Genomic DNA, 17239 nt, shown 5'->3' on the forward strand with positions numbered 1-17239 from the left:
TCGTCGATTGTTGTTATCTAGAAAAGATCGTCTAACGTGTACGGTCCGAATTCAACTGTTTCCAATCTTTTTTTATCATATCAGCGGCCTTTTCGGCGATCATATACGTCGGCGCGTTCGTATGGCCAGCGATCAGGCTTGGAATTATACTGGCATCCACGACTCTCAAACCGTTGATTCCGTGCACTCGTAACCTGTGATCGACCACGCCCGAGTTCTCCCTCGTGGCCATCTTGCACGTGCCCACGAAATGACCCAAGGTTGTGCTCACGTGGCGAGCAACGCACGTCCAGTACGGATCGGTATCGAACGGGATACGTTTGCATCCTGGAAATGCGACCGGTAACAGCGTCGCGTTGAAACGCTTGAAAGCCTTGGTAGACGCGATTAGTATTGCCTACGGATACGATGAAAAGTTACCCTTCAAAGTTTCGGTTGATCATTTAAGAATAATAGCTAGGGAAATGTAACAGTTGAGAAACGATTTTATCGGATAAATATACACGGCGAAAGTAGTCGCTACCTTTCTTATTCCCCGAACCATGGTTGTCAGATCGTCTTGGTGATCGTAGTAATTTATTTGGAATATAGGTGGACGAAACGGATCGGAGGTCCTCAAGGTAACTCGCCCCCTACTTTTCGGCTGCAAGAGTATCGGGACGATCGAAAAAGCATCGAACCCTTCGTAGCCGGTGAAAACCTCTTTGTAAAATTGCTCCGTCAAGCCAAGAAGACCTCTGAAGCTGCCGGATATGTCTCCGGTAAGCGCGCTAATTCCTAAAACCAATTCGATGTCGGGAAGGTCCGCTTGTTCCGAATTGAGAAATCGAGATTCCGAGTAGCTGGTGCGATGGGCGACGAGGGAAGACACGTTTAGCGGAGGAGATACTAAAAAATGCGAAAAACTTTATTCTTTTCCTTTTTCTTTGTATACCGCCGTATACTTCGCCGTGTTTCGACGTTATTGAATTTCGCGTTACCTTCGTTCTCGAAATACGTATGCAAGTTTTCCTCGCGGTGAAAGCGGTTTTTCTTGGCTCGATTTCTTCTTCTCGCTTCTCGAGCGTCCTGTTTGGTGTTAACGAACGCTAAACATTCGGCTCCACCGGGTACGGTGAGCGGACCGGTTCCTTTAACAAAGTAATCGAAAACGTTTGCGAAATTTGAGGCGACGCGCGGTTCGACGATCGTCACGCTCTCGTTGACGAGAAATGTCAACGCCGACATGCTGACGTGATCTTGCAAATTATATCCGACCGGAAGATCCTCGATCACGCGAACGTTCAACGACGTCAAGTGATCCTTGGGTCCCACACCGGAGAGCATCAACAATTGGGGGGAATTGAGAGTCCCTGCGAACACGTATGTAAATCCGAAGAAAAAATATAGTCGAGTCGGTTCGGTGCTTAAAAATTTAAAGGTTACGTAAATTCTGCCAGATTACCCGCTGAAACTATTATCTCTTTTCTGGCGGAAGCGAACAACTTTTTGCCATTCTTAACAAACTCGACGCCCACGACGGTTTTCGTGTTTGGATCGATCACGATCCTCGTCGCTCTCGATAATTTCGATAAATGAAAGTTGGCTCTATCGCGAATAGGCCGTAGAAACGCCTTGCTGGCACTGACCCTGTGACCATTTCTCAAATGAACCTGTGCCGTTGAAAAACCGATAAGCCTGTCGGTGTTGTAATCGATTATGTCGTAGCCCAGCTCCTCGCCGGCTCGAAGAAAACGTTCTCTCAACGGGGATACGTACGGTGAAGTGGTGACGTCGAGGTATCCGCCGCTACCATGGAATCTGATGAAAAAATTCTCCTCAAAACGGATACTCGAGGGAATCCTTTTCGAGTACCCGAGTCGTAGAAACGCAACATACGCCTCGGTATGGTTAATCGTACGGCAACCAACTCTAATTACCTAACGTCTTGATCCCGTAGTTTGCAATTTTCCGACTTGATAAAGTATGGCAACACGTCTGTATAACTCCAACCGGGATTGCCTTGCGCCGCCCAAGCGTTGTAATCGTTGGCCGATCCCCTCGAATATATCATGAAATTGACGACCGAGCTACCTCCTACCGCTCTGCCACTCGGCAGATTGCAACGGCCCTCGTTCATAGACAAACAGTAACCGCCGGTCCCGTCGGACTTTTGTGGTCTCGGTTCGCTCTTGTGCAGCCGAACGTAATCCGTGACGTGAAGAACAGGCGCCAATAGCGGAATGTCCGTGAGGAACATTTCGTCCTTACCCTCTTCTAGTAGCAACACGTTCCAACTTTGAATCTCGGTGAGACGATTCGCGAGCACGGATCCACCAGAACCAGCTCCGATCACGATGAAATCGTACTCTTGGTTCGAAACGGACGTCTCGTACGTCGTCGTCGTCGTCGTGGTCGTCGTGGTCGTTGAAAATCCAAAGAAGAATCGATACACGTTCTCCAAAATGGTTGGCGAGAAAACGCATCGCGCACGGGATAACAATAAGAACATTGCTAACAATCTCAACATTCTCCAATTCGTTGAACGATACAAGTTTACGATTATCACAGCAATTAGTAAACCATGAGACGCACAGCGACAAAAGACACTCGGATTTCAATTAAACGCTATACCGTTTGTTCGCAGTCGTCGGACCGTTCGACGAGTCGAGCAGAGACCGATTGGCTCCGCGACGCGGCGCGCTATAACCATCAAGATCGGTTTCGCTCGACCTTGGAGGATATCAACGCGGAGACTGCCATCGTCTGCGATTAGCTTACTCGACGTTTGCGATTCGAGGTATCGTTTCGATGGAATCAACAATGCCGTTCAAAGATTCTTGACAGCGTTTCAAAGGCTATCGCGACAGATGACGTGAAACGTGACGGGTATACGAGATGATTGTCGATCGTGATTCGAATCGACGCCGACGAACGCGCGCTGTCTGCCGCTGGCTAGCCAGTAAATTGTCCTCCGGAGTGACTCAAGTTTACGTATCAATGTCAACGTATCAATGACAAATTCGGTAAGATAGGTTCGCCGACCGTTAGGACGCGAGGATAAACCGTTAACGGATCCGATCGCTTTCTTCGCTTTCGTACTCGTTTGTTTCATAACTTGAAACTCGGTGTATCGACACCTTTTTACATCTCTCCTTGTTTCGATGATTGGCTCGGTGTTAAACGGGACTCGTTAGATCGTCCAAGTAGTAACGGAGCGATGCGAGATGGCCGGTTAGCAGAGTGCAATTTTTTCGCTGCACGTCGGTTGCAGCTGCCCGAACACCGAGCAATTTCGATTTCACTTTGGACCAGGTGACTGACCCAAACCGAAGAAACGGTCAACTGCACGGAGATGAATTCATCTCTCGAGGTCGTCGTGTGAAATGCTTGGGGTAAAAGTAGGGCGTCCAGCCGAATGTGATGTCACCGAACGCAGCTTGCTCAAAGACGCGCGACGCGACGCTCACCGATACGTTTGCGAATGCAACGAAACGAAAGAATGCAGTGGCCGATTCGCAGTCGTTTTGCCAGATCAGAAAAAAAACCAACTCGCTTTTTCAACGAATCATCGTTTCGCGCGTTCATTGTTATCGATCGAGATTAGCCGCTCGATTCTATACTAGGTAAAGACAAGTGACGAATATACCATACATTAGTCTCGGTCGTTCGACGGATGTTTGCGTCTCGCGAACTGGATTACCGACCTCGGTCGATGATGATGCACTTTGAAGCGCGCACTCTCTTTTTAAGAACGGTGACTTTGGAAACTCTATTCGTCCGGAACATCAAAGTCGATAAGGTTAGCGTAATCGATCATTTCGTTCTCTGACGTTTAACGCGCGAACCGAACATTTAAATCGAAAGAGAATACGTGTCGCCGTATAAGTAAGCACAACCGGCCGTGGTGTACGAAAAGATGGTAATCTAACCGCCGACCGTCCAAACTTACAGTCGTAAAATAATAAATAACGTATTATGGAGTGAATTTTGCTAACGTAAAGTAGGCGATATACACGTGAGAGGCTCGATTACGTCTACCGGATTTCGTTTCGTCGTCGAGCGACGGGGCTGCGTTCGGGCACATGCATCTTTTCGTTTGCAGTGGGCATCAACGAGGGAGTTGATTTCGTAAATTCTTACAGGAGGATCGGTCGGTCGTCGATCGAAAACTGGCAACGGATAGAATATCGAATGGCCACGGCCGCGCAGAACAAGTAGAGCGCGGCATGGCACGGCATCAGGGTGAGAAAACGAGTTACTAATCGCGAGTCTCTCGTTGGGTTGGGGCAAAATGCGCAAACGCGATAGGGCGGCGGGTAGGTATAGGGATAGGCATTTGCAGCGGCAGCGTTTGGGGATGGTTCAGGGGTGGGTTGTCAGTTTGCCGGATGGCCGTGTGAGAGCGCTGCCGCGCAAGACCAACCCTCTATTCGCGCTGCATCCGGCGAACGCGACTGTTTGCTCGCGAACCGTTGGACCCTCGACAGCGAATCGTTCGTTTCGTTTCGTTTCGTTTCGTTTCGTTTAGTTTGGTTTCGTTTAGTTTGGTTTCGGTTCGGTTCGGTTCGGTTCGGTTCGGTTCGGTTGATCGCGTCGCGTCGCGTAGGCTGGTAGCGATTCGCTGCCGTCCATCGCGTGTCGTATCGTTTCCTCGGGTTCTCGTTGGAGGTTTTCGCGCTCGCAGCCGCGAACGTGCCACGGCAGACGAGGCGAAAACTCACCGCTCACCACCTATCTCTATCGACCGCCGTCACTGACCGCTCCGTCTTTTGCTCTTTCTCCACACCTTTCGACCTCTGGCTGGCCTTCTCTTTCTCCTCTTGCCTCGTCCTTTGGATCTGGTTCGCTGTCGGTTCATCTCGATCCTCGGCTTGCCGTGTCCCTCGATCTCTTCCCCACCCTCCGTGACCCCGCGCAGTTTTGCGTAAACGCGAGCGTAAACGCGAACGCGAACGCGAACGTGAATTGGACAAAGAGGAACGCGATACTTCGCGTGGCTCCTGGCGAGCACCCGACGCCGACGGTTAATTAACGAACAAGGAAAGAAAGAGTCACCCAGCCACCGAGTATTCTCGCGGATTGAAGAGTGTGTGGTGTATTCTTTGTGGATGCTGTCGTGAGGACCGGTAGCTGGTTTGCGATGGGGGTGGCAACCAGTTTATCGGACGTGCTCGCTGCGAAAAGTCCACCGGGAAGATAATGCGGATAAATGGCCCGGAGGAGAGTAACAGAGGACGGTAACGGAGGATTACGCGCTGTCGGGTATGTGCGTTGATGCTTTCTTTCGTTATTAGTCGTTTGTTCGTCCACCGTACACTTTCTCTTGGTACCTATAGATGAAACAACACATTACGTAGACACCTGTACGGTACGTAGGTTGCGTCGATGGTTTCGCGTACATTAACTTTCCAAACGCAACGAAATTCAAACGTTGCCGTGATCAGTCTCTTTTTAAACGAGTACCGAGTCATTGACCTATCGGTTGGACGAATCGCGACGAGCATCGTAAACGTAACGAGACGATTCTCGTAGGAGATTGTCGGATACTCGTTCTTCAATGGGCTGGATCAAGTTTCAAGTAAAACGAGAGATACATAACTGTACACGTTCGTATACAGGATATTATAATATCTGGTAGCGTCGACCGAGCAAAGGACAAGTATCGCGTTTTTATTCGCATCGCGTGCGACTTGGAATATCGCTGTTTCCGACGGAATCGTTTTGTTTACCTTCTCGATGACGGGACGCGTTCTCCCGAGACGATTTCGTTTCTTAAGAATTTCCTCGCACGAAAGCCTGGACGCGAATTAATGCATGGCCAGTGGTTTCGCGCGACCGATAATCTTCATTCTCGAAGGTCACCTTTAGTTTCGTGAACGCGAACGATACGCGCGCGCCTCTTGTTTCCGAACCGTTACTCCTTTCAGCCCTGGTTCTACCTAGGCGAGATAAAGGAAAACACGGCCACGTCGCGACGTATACTTTGAATTACGAAAGCGCACGCGTGTCGAAATACTCGTGGCAAGTAGATGGGAAAAGCTGAGAAAAAGTTGCAAACACGCGTCACCAGAGAGTAGTATCGTCGATCGACCGATCTCGACCTCGGCTATAACCTCGACTCAAGGTTTCCTTTTCTTTCTCGCGAATGAAAATTACCGAGTAATGTTCGCCGTGTGCCATTCTAAAGCTCGAATTGCATTATTCACCGCTCGCGAAACGCGAGTATACGGTTGTTAAGTATACCTTTGCATCGTAGAATGACTTTGTCGCGTAACGCTAACGCTACGATGCAACGAGGAGCCCGTCCGCGTCCATCGTTCGTATCGTTACGAATCACTCGAACCACACGCTTCGTCAAAGTTGCTTAATCGATTAGCGATAATAAAAGAATCCCAGCCGATGTGTACGACCGTTACATGGACGGTTTTGATTTTGATTTAATCGAAGGTTTCGATCAGAGGAGACATCGCGTCGTTTTTTCTTCAACGGCTGCTCTACTGGAAAAACAACGCACGCGGAGATGTAAAAGAACTTTCCATTCGTGGCTATCGCCTCTCAACGATACATGTATCCTTAACGAAATTTTTACTTAACCCAATCCGAACGGTCGTCAAAGGCTCTGTATACTATATAACGGTGAATCGATCAAAGGCATGGTGTGCTTCGCAAACTGAACGTCGTCTGCAAGGTTGCAGGTGTGCGCGCAAGCGAGAGCGCACCATAAAAGATACCGGAAGGATGAAATTACAAAGCACAGCTTGCACACCGACACGACTCGACTCGACTCGACTCGACTCGACGCGACGCAACGCGACGGTGCGGTATGCGCTGATACGTGGTACACGCGTTCCCGGAATCCTGAATTTCTCGTGGTATGGGTAAGATATTATACGTGGAAGAATTAATACCGGATTGTTTGTCGCTAAACGAGAGTATACTATATAATCTACGTTTCGGAATTGCACGCCAACTTTTCGATGCGTATTTTAACGAAAGCTTCTTGACATGTGTCGTGCCATTCTCGAATTGGAATTATCTTTGTCAATCGTGTTCTCCGATATTCGTATCTATTATATACGTTGTTTATTAGTTTTTTGGGAAATTGCTCGTAAGTAGGTGTAAACGGCACGATCGTGCCGCGAATCTAGCATGAAATTCGAGCAATAGAATCGTTGGGTTAATCCGGACCGAGCCGTCTCGCGTTGGTGGCGTTCGCGTTGGCATTTTAGCCGAGAGAATCGAAAGGGCGGGACAGAGAGCGAGGAAACGAGCGTTTGAAAGCGAAGGAAAGCCTGGTGTAGAACAACGTAATAGAAAATTTATTCAGGGTTTAATCACATCGCGACAAAGACAGCATTGTTCGAGCGTGAACAATAGGGCGGTTCTGCGGGTTCGCGTAGCGGTGACTGCGAGCATTCGGTCCCATGATTCGAAACGACTCTTTGCTTTTTTGAATTCAGGTCGCCGAGCCGCGCCGCGCCGCGCCGCCGTCAACGCCGACGTATCGACGCCGCATCGTGTCAGTTCGACTCTTGGTCTCGTCCTCCTGGTTCTTCGATTTTATCAATTTATTATTTTCCGCTGCACTAGCCGTTGCCTCTTTTCGATTATCCATTTCGAAAGCTTTGCTCCGACATTTTCTCGACCAACGATCGAATAACTCCCGGTGAAAACTCCCCGTTCCTCGACTCACGTATTATTCGTCCGAGCCAATGAAAAATTAACCCACACGATCTGTACGCGCCGAAGCATTGGAATTTCCTATGGATTCCGTTCCGTTGGAAAGAGCTCGCGAGCTGGATGGTGCACAGATTCTGAGAAACTCGGTTAATGGCCAAGTTGGTGTTGGTGCACTCGAGCATTTTCTCCAAGACACAAACGTTTCGACTGCTCGTCGATACTAGTCGTCACACGAGCTACATGTTACGGAACTTTAAAGCCGATTTCCCTTAAACGAGAGCTGCTGTTGCTATTTGTGCTTCTTCCCTTCAACTTTTACACTACCGTTATCAAACAATGCAATGTTCACTCGAACCATTTTATGGCTTTTATACCATCAACAAACACTTTGAGTGTTTGGATCGTCGCAGGACAAAATAACGTTGCACTTTTCACGGTTAACGCAGTTTAATTACGTTTGTTTTTATATGAAGATAAAGTTTAAGTAACATGAGAATCGTATTCGACAAGGTTAAAAAATGTTTACGCAGCGGACGAGCCGAACGAGCCGAACGCGACCGTTGACGCGAAGCAATTGTAGCTGGCTTGCCTTAGACAGCTGTTCACCTAACCGTCCACGTCCAGCTTCGCTATCCCGACGCGTTACTTTGATGCCCGTTTCAATTACGCACACTTGACCGCAGCAACCAGCTCGATGTCTTTTAGCTCGCAAAGTGGATAGAACGGTTCGCTCGGAGCACTGCTGCAGGTTCTCGGTCTGTTTTATAATTTTCCGTAACGCTTTATGCCTCTCGTGTTTCATAATTCCAAGATTCTTAGGTCGCGTCGCATCACGTTTATTACTCGGCCGAACGTTTATCTTTGCTCGTGCTCTCGCCTTTTCATGACCCCCATAAAACAAATGAACCGTTTTTTCACTGGTAGACTGGTACGCGACTGCTAGGTTGCTCCGTGCGTTCCTTGTTCGAGGAAAGATGAAAATTTGGAAAAAGGAACCGTGCACGCGTATCGAGTACCTCCTAGCTCCTCGAGTAGCCGATCAGCTTCCGTCGCCGCACGGTATTCTCTTTCGTTCGGAAACGCGATGAGCCACGAGGAATCCTTACAAAGCCCAGAGTGGAGTTTCCCTTTGGCAAAGCGTCGATCCCGAACGCTCGGACGATCCGGAAAAGGGAGCAAAGATAGAGTGAGAGAGAAATAGGGTACGGGAGAAAGAGGAGGGAAAGTAAGTTGCCGGAGTGGCCAATGAAGGAGCCGACAGAAGGAGAGACAGGAAAGATTGCAACAAATCTCGAGCCGGACAAACTAGGGTGAAACTTGTGACGAGTTTACTTCCCTTTATCGTCAAACTGCAAACGAAAGGAAGGTACGGGAAACGTTTCATCCTGTTCGTCCAAGTGTCGACAACAAACACACATACGTGTACGACGAGAGACACCAACTAACCGAGAAACCCTCCTGTCTCTCTGATTCCCGATGAAACTTGGAAGGTTGTTACGGCAACTCCAAACACCATGTATCTCGTTTTTATCCACGGTCGTCTGATTATACAACACTGACGTTACACTCTCGACGCCGCGCGCCGGCGAGCCTCGGAGCGGTGAGTTCCGCGCGCGCGGTCTACCGCGAATCTTTCCTCACGTATGTAGTCGCCTTTCGAGCGGAATCGATGGAATAACCGTCATACGACAAACGAACGCGATACTCTCGTTAGATGTTACTAAACCAAGTACGTATGTAACTATGTACATCGTAGATCGAGCACTTGGACGGCAAGTGGCTTTCGAATAAACAAAGGCAACCTGCGATACGCAAGTTCTTTGCGGAAGAAGCTTTAAAGATGCGAACGAAGCAGGAAACGCTCCGGCCGCGACAGCGCACCGCCCGGTTCTGTTCTCTTGTGCTCTGCTCTGCGATACTTGAAAAACAACGAGTAGCGAAAACACTCGAACGTCCCTGCGTAACGGAATAAAGTACCCGGAATAAAAGCCGAGGAGAGGAGCGTAACGCGAAATATGCATCAAGGAAGGGCTCAAAGATGCGCTCGCATTTCATCCAGCTTGGTTACTCACGGATACTATGCCCATTCTTCCTGAAAAGCAACTTTGGTCGAAGCAACTTTGGTTATCTCCTCTACGAAACAACATTTTTTTCAAGCTTGTAATCGTCTTTTCGAAATAATTAAATTCATTTATAAGTTTCTCGCTGCGAGTGCCGATTAGGTTTGTGTGTGTGTGCTGTCGCGTACTGATCGACTACAACTATCCCTTAGACTTTAGACTCTCCGGAAAAGTCTGGAACGCTCGCGTAATTTTACGAACAAGTTACAGGAAACTCTGCTTCTCCCTCGGCCCCTTTCTCGGGTTTTCAGTTTTATAACGAACGTTGCGTTGTAATTTCGTTTAAACGAATTTAAATGTCAGTGAAACCGTCGAACCGTTGTAACCGTTGTAAGCTACTTTCAGTTGCATCTTACTCCATTTTCGCCCAACACCTTCAACACCTTTCTCTTGGAGCAAAAATATTTAACCAAGATCTTGTTGTTATTATTAGCGGTTTACGGCATTAAAATTCATCGAGTGTTTTGAGAGCAGATAAACAAAAAGCGAGGTAGGTACCATTTGAACGTTCCATGCACTTTTCGAGTGCCAAGTAATCCTTCTGGTCTGTATGAACAATCGAATCCGAAAACGTAGCAATTGAATTCGAGCACCTATTGTGTAGGTAAACTGGAACTGGAAAATACGAACCGATCGTCTAGTGACCGCATATATGCTGGAATCCGAATACGTTTCAGCCGTATTCGCATCTCTACGATCTCTCGGCCAATTTTTATTTTCCTAAACATCAACTTGGATCCACCGACTCGCGTGGCTACCAACACAAGTGGATCGAGTAGTTGTCGTTTGTAAACGATGCTAGCATGATACGTATTTAGAAATCGGTCTATCTCGAGCTATTTTTCACGTAATCTTAAAAGGTGAGAAACTCGAATGGTGGCGCGAAGAGAGTTACGAAGGTTAGCTATACTTGTGGTAAAGTCAACGAGCGATAAATCATGAAAATTACGTTTGCCGCGAATGAGTTGTGCATGCTACAGAGGAATAGGGCACGCATTCGTCGCCATCCTGGATAGATATATCTTTCGGCAGCGAAACGGACGGGCAGCCAGAGTTGATATATTATATTTTTCGATGCATTTCGAAGCGAAGCGAAGCGTTCCGATGAAATATTAGTCTCGCAACGCGTGCGTTCGGTTAGCTCGCAATAGCACAGCTGTCAACAATTTAGACCCGTGTTGCGTTGCGATCGACAAAAAGCCAACAGCTCGTTTTTTCAAATACCAATTCGCATACATTAGCGATCTCTTTCGAATCGATTCTCGAAACAGAATACAACGTAGAATCTAGTAAAACTCCCCTCGGTTCGTCCAAGTCTACGAATAAAATTATGTTTAATCCACATGACTCCGATTGGTCATCCTAGTTCCGGTTAAGGCGGATTATCGAATGCCCGTTTCGACTATTAGATTGCTTTATCATCTTTTCCTAACGTTGCAGTCCCAACGGACGATCGAGCTGTTGATTTTTTCTCGCAATGTTATTAGATGTAATTTCACGAAGAACTCGATCCAGCGAAAGCGTGCCCGAGAACGTTTTCCAACCGTGAATTACTCGCACGCTTCCGCATTGAACGGTTTGTTTGCGAACTGTGAGAAGTGCAATGTCAAATATTTGCATCTCGAAACTCCGCAACGGGTAGGTACTCGAGAGTTTCTTTGTAACGCGTCGCGTCGTCGTCGTCGTCGTCGTCGTCGTTGGCGGCGATTGGAACAAATCAACATTTTCGTTCGTTTTTTGGCAATGAGAAAATGGGTAAGAACGTTAGGTCGTAATTATTGGAACGGTAAAATGGACGAGCTCGTTTCGTATGGAGCGATATTTCCGCGAAGCGCACGAATGCATTACTATTATTCCGTGTTATCCTCGAATTAAACTAGAACGAAACGAAAGCCGGTTTAATTAACTCCATGGAGTTTCCGCGTACGAGTTAATTAATTTGCGTGCAACGAGATCCGGAACGCTCTTGCGGTATTGTTACGCAAAATGTAATATTAGGGTTGCAAACAACCCTTGACTTTGTTTCTAGCTGCGCGCTTCCGTCCGCTTCTCCTCGACGAATCGAGGATGAGTCGCAACAAGCCCGATATTTTTCCAGAGTCGACCAATTTTACGTCCATCTTTGGCCCGTACACCTAATTTACGAAACGTGTACGTCTCGATTTTCTCGGACTTGTTAAATCGGGATGATCCGGTGGTAGTCGATGTGTTTTATTATTTGCACCGTGCCATAGGTTGCTATTACCCTCGCGAGGTACGTGACACGATGAGCTCCGGTTTCCCACGTGGCCTACTCGAGTAAGCTTCTCCAGACTACCACCTCCGGTACCAACTCTGGCTCCGACTCCTGCTCCGGCTCGGCCGCTACAAGATTCGATACTTTGTTGGACTCGTAGCACGTTCGCCGCGCTCGACAATCTCATTTCGTTGGAATTTTTCGATTCACCTTCGACATTGTTTCGCGTTGAACAAATTCGAAACTTTTTAAAGGATCTCTCTCGTATTTTATTATACGTTTACGTTCGTCACGTGACGTCGCGTCGTGTCGTAACTCACGCGTACAGTAAAGAATTGCATCCAACTTGTGACGCGGCCTCAGCCCTCAGGGGCTGTACGACACTTTATACTCTATAGGATAAGACGAACCACGCGTTTAAACCGGTATCCTTATGAGCCGAAATGTGTGTTTGGTGTGTTTCTTACAAAATCTATTTACCTGGAGAAACTTTAATAGAACGCCAACGTTCGACCGACTAATGAAAATTGACCGCGTCAAATTTCCCCTCAGATTTCATCAAGCGTCGTTACTCGAGTCTAATACGTATTTTTCGCAGCGATAAAAATCCTTACGACTTGATTCTTTCTTTTTCTTTTCTCACGCGAGTTGCACTTGTGTCGGTGTCGCTGAACAAACAGCAGATTATTCTTTATTCGACGGTTTATTCTTGTCGTTTAATGGAAATGCTTACGGTGGACGTTGAGCATCGACTCGCGATCAAAGGTTGTACAATGTATACACGGAAGAGATCGCGCAAACGGAGCGGAGCGGCCGACGTCCGTTTTCGAGCGGTGAAATGGCAAGTTTGCGGAGCGTTACCTACGTATCTCCGGTTCATTCGTAACGTTTCCGCGAGAGTCTCGTACCAGTTGCGTAGAGTAACTATTCATACGCGATAACAAGTGTCGCGGAAATATTACACGATGACACGCGGTGTTTACACGAGAAATGTCTGGCGCACGCGATAATTTTACCCTCGAAGCGAAACACCGTTGCCACGTATTCCGTTGCTCTTTACATTCGGCCGATGAAAACAAGAGATGCGTGGAAAGAAGTGCAACCAGGTAGAATAGGCGTTTATTAGTTAAATTGGCAGTTGCGATGGTTGCGAGAACGTTTCGGGATCGCTGGGGTTTATTACTCGAAACGGGCGAGTTCCAGTTTCGGAACATTGTTTAGTTTCCCATTCGGAAGTTGCGACTACTATCGAGGGATAACGTTAGAAAACCAGCGACAGCTACCTGTACGTATTACGGAGAGAAAGATTGATCGGTAGCTGATTACAGACGACGAAACGGTCATCTTTCTTTTCTTTTCTTTTGCTATACGCGTATCAGAGTACGAGCGAGTCGAGGTTGTCATATCGCGATGGCTATTCGTTGATTCGCGCTGCTCGCAACTTGAATGAAAATCAAGTTGGCGAGCATGGAGAACGAAGCTCTGAAACGTTTATCGCATCGATCATATTGTATCGTAACGTAGTCTAGTTGCGCCATGGCTATATTCTGTTTTTTCCACTCGAACCGGTAAACAGTTTGCTTTCTTTAATAAACGTGACCTTCGTGGTGAACATCGCCACAGTCGCGTCGCGTATGCATTATGTATATTCGTCTACACGTATTCGTGCACTTGATTATCGATCATCCAGCATTCGCGTGTCTTCGCACGATACGTTATCCGGGTCTGTCAACATTTACGTAGCAGAGCATTCGAATTTAGCACGCGAATCTGCCCACGACCACGACCACGACCACGACCCCGACCCCGACCCAGACCCCGACTACCATCCCTCGAAGATGCTTTAATTTTCAGTTGTCCGGCGACAGTTAATCCACTTGTAAAATTCCGTGATGCAAGGCGAGAACAAGAAGCCTTTTTTTATTCAGGTATTTTACGCGCGACCGTCGGAAAATTTGATTGGATGAAGCGAAATCTCGCGTCTTCTGGTAACGCGATGCGTTTCGCGCGGTAAGATTTTAATACCCTTTAAGAGCTGTAAACATTTGCTTGGCTCGGCTTCAACAAGCTCAGGATAGGATGAACTTTCTATCCAGGAACGTCGTTAACGACATTTGGCAATGTATAGCGTTTCACCAGGATGACGCGCGTTCGCGTTCGCGTTCGCGTTCGCCTTTGCGTTTCTCCTTTTCATGGATTTCGCTGAAACAATGTTTATCATCTCGATGGTTTTTTCCCGCAGCCGATACTCGTTTGTCTCTTAAACGATCAGGAACACCACGTGTCGATGGCGTAACGATAACATCTTAACGAAATGTTTGCAACGAGGGTGTAAAAATTGTTGAGGTTCGAGTGAAAATTTGTAACAAAGTCATCGGTATAGTCTTGATTTATTGCGAAAGTATGCCGACCACCGATCAACAAAAAGAAAAACATCCTCCAAACTCGAATAGTTTTCGGTAAAAGCCGACGAGCTCGTATTCTAATTAGGTTTGCTGGTGAATCGCGAATTTGCTTAAAAGCGAAAACAGATTTTCTAGAATCTTGAATCGCGTTAACGGCAGAGGTTTAAACGTTTTCGATGTTTCGCTCGAACGTCGCAATTGAAGCTTTCCGTAGGGTAGACAATGCGAGCGAGTGGTCGCATTTTTAACGGAAAACAACCGGCCTCCTCGATTCTTCGCCACGCCGTTCACCGCACTCGAAAAGTAGAACGCCTAACCCCCGAGCAACCTGATCCAGTTTTCCGCGACTCATCCGAAACGTCGATCAGCCGACGCGACACGATGCGACGCGCCACGACCGACGTCCGCGTACCCCTTGCAACCGTTGGTGAAATTAACATAGACTACCGCATCAGACAGATTTCATCGAAACGAGGTCTATTCGATCGAACAAAATTCTCTCGATTATTTACCGTTTCCAATGAACGAACTTTGTTTGTACTCTCGATTCCGATCCGAACCGAGCGCGAGCGACCGAAAATCGGCAAATTGGTTAAACTTGTAAACAAATTTGTCGTAATGTTACATTATCGCGGATTACGAGTGATCGAGGGGAGAACAGAATAGCGGCGTGTCGCGTCGGCGTCGGCGTCGGCGTCGGCGTCGGCGTCGGCGGCGATGTTATCGACACGCGAGCCTAAACCTTAGCACTTTCGATGTTTCTTCGTGTTCCGTGGTAGTTTACCTCCTAAGGTGAAAGCGAACGACCTTCCCGGCTCGAAAGTAAAGTCCATCGATCAAGCGATGAACCGAAGTGAACACGCCACTCCGTGCTCGCTATCAACTACCGACGTCGTCGAATCGCCAGTCAGTTATTCCAGTCGAGACTCACGGTCTGACCCAGCGCCACCGCCAACACCAACGTCAATGCCAACGCCGGCTGACTGGCTTGGCTGACTGGCTTGGCTGACTGGCTAGCGTGTTACTAGCTAGTAGCGCGATACAACCGAGAATTATGTCACTATGCCAAGGCTCAACCTTGCCGCGACATGGTCGCCGATGAATACTGTATGAGACCACCTTACCGCTTCGACCATTCGCGTCGGCGTCGCTAGACAATCGGTCAGCACAGCTGACTCTGTTAACGAAACGACGCCGACGCCAACGCCGACGCCGACGCCGACGCCGACGCCCTCGACATCGCCATCGATTACGTTCCGTACGATCTGCCTCGGTCTCGAGCATCGTCGAAAATAACGCCAACTTGGACTGCCTTTGTAAAACGAAAGCAAAGCATTCGATAGAAAGAAGCGTTAATATCGTTCCCTGTTTTTTATGTGACAAGTAACAGAACGGTTTATCGCGTTCCAAGATCGAGGATGAAAAACGAATAGCCGTATTAATATTCGATTTGGATGACGACAACAAGTTATCGTAAAATTCATATTACGCCGTATTATGATTTTCCAGTCTATCGAATATCCGAGCGTAAATTTCCTATAAATTGGATTACTCGCCCGGGGAACGAGGCAGATTGTCCACTCGCAACATAAATATCCAAAATTAGGTGATAAATTATTCGCTATTCGATCAGCTCGCGTAACTTTAAGACAGAATTGATCCGTGGTTTGAGATAAGCCAATTAAAATTTGGCTGGAAATTTTAGCGGATGCTCTTCTGTTTTCGGTTCGTTTTAACGTATTTTCTCTTTTACAAAATTACCTTGCGTTTTCGTTCTTCTCTTTGCGATTTAGCCAATGTATCGTGTATTTGGCTAATTTTTAGCTGACCGATCGACTTTCGATTCCTCGAGTTCCATCGGCCGATTTCGACGCATCGAACCGAATTTGCGATAGATGGATCGCGACTCGTCGAGTTTACCGCGTTCCTCTCAAGTCACAGCTGGTTAACCCGATCAACGTCCAACCGTTGGACGTTAACCGACGCTACTCCTGAACCTGACAGACCGACACGGTTCGTCAGCCACCTGGTTGTCCGACCGCTCGGGGTGCTTGTAAACCGATGATTTTCCACGACACAGCCGACCAACGCTTGGTTATCGAGCGAAAGTCGCAACCGTTGGATTTGGAAAACTTTTCCTACCAATTTTTCGACTGAAAATTCCTATCTCGAAACCAGTCTTTCAAAGAAGAAGAAGAAGAAGAAGAAGAAGAAGAATGTTGGATTCCATCGTTGATCGTGACAAGTTTCCAGCTACGCGACGTTCAAGTTTACGCGAGGTGAGCCAAACAGTTTATATGTTTCATTTTTCGGTGTATTTGAAAGCGCAAGCTCGCCAAGTATGTCGTCGTCTCGCGCGACGCTTCTAGTCCAAACACTTGGTTTTAAGAATCTTCAGAGAAGGGCGGACGCGAACAAGTTCCGCGCGGCAAAAGTGGAAAGGTAGAAAAAGTGAGAAAGCTCGTCGAGAACGGAAGAGGGCAAATTCGGGCGGGACGGTCAATTTCTCGAGAAGAACACGAGACGGCGAACGAAGAAGATGCTTTTAAGAAAAAAGTAATTAGGGAACGAGATTGCCACGAGACACTTTGGTCGAGAAAGTGCGGCAATACGCGTACGTCGCGTCTTGTCCCGCGACTCTATACGTCGTTTGTTGATTACGTCTATTATGTAACGAAGTCTGGTAAACGAATGTCGTTTACAATTAGTTCAGTTTCGTTTCGTTTCGCTTCGGTTTGTTTCGTTTCAAGGAAATATCAAAGAAATAACGGGTAAATGAACGGAACGCATGCGTCGACGTCGTTCTAGGTTTCGCA

The 17239-nt window shown here is 47.6% G+C and overlaps 2 protein-coding genes across 3 annotated transcripts in view; one reads left to right on the forward strand and one right to left on the reverse strand.

Moving 5' to 3' along the window:
* Positions 1-31: 31 nt before the first annotated feature.
* LOC128885919 (glucose dehydrogenase [FAD, quinone]-like) lies at positions 32-2962 on the reverse strand. Its single transcript, XM_054140307.1, has 5 exons — positions 1920-2962; positions 1445-1800; positions 981-1352; positions 524-888; positions 32-397 (listed from the first exon to the last, which is right to left on the reverse strand). The coding sequence occupies exons 1-5, from the start codon at positions 2507-2509 to the stop codon at positions 32-34; spliced, it is 2049 nt and encodes a 682-aa protein (XP_053996282.1). The 5' UTR covers positions 2510-2962.
* Positions 2963-3569: 607 nt separating this feature from the next.
* Positions 3570-17239, forward strand: part of LOC128885866 (gamma-aminobutyric acid type B receptor subunit 2-like) — a 59088-nt gene continuing 45418 nt past the window's right edge. For both annotated transcript variants that reach the window (XM_054140190.1, XM_054140194.1), the window contains exon 1: positions 3570-5244. The gene's annotated coding sequence lies outside the window, so the exon portion shown is untranslated. The remainder of the gene's footprint in view (positions 5245-17239) is intronic.

The sequence above is a fragment of the Hylaeus anthracinus genome, unplaced genomic scaffold (genome assembly GCF_026225885.1).
Source record: "Hylaeus anthracinus isolate JK02 unplaced genomic scaffold, UHH_iyHylAnth1.0_haploid 0, whole genome shotgun sequence".
Taxonomy (NCBI): domain Eukaryota; kingdom Metazoa; phylum Arthropoda; class Insecta; order Hymenoptera; family Colletidae; genus Hylaeus; species Hylaeus anthracinus.

Excerpts from the sequence above, each read along its gene's own strand:
- LOC128885919 (XM_054140307.1), bottom strand. The coding sequence starts at position 2,509 with ATGTTGAGATTGTTAGCAATGTTCTTATTGTTATCCCGTGCGCGATGC. Across the intron at positions 1,353-1,444 it reads AGAGATAATAGTTTCAGCGG|GGACTCTCAATTCCCCCCAA; the intron begins GTAATCTGGCAG and ends ACGTGTTCGCAG. Across the intron at positions 398-523 it reads TGGTTCGGGGAATAAGAAAG|GCAATACTAATCGCGTCTAC; the intron begins GTAGCGACTACT and ends TCGTATCCGTAG.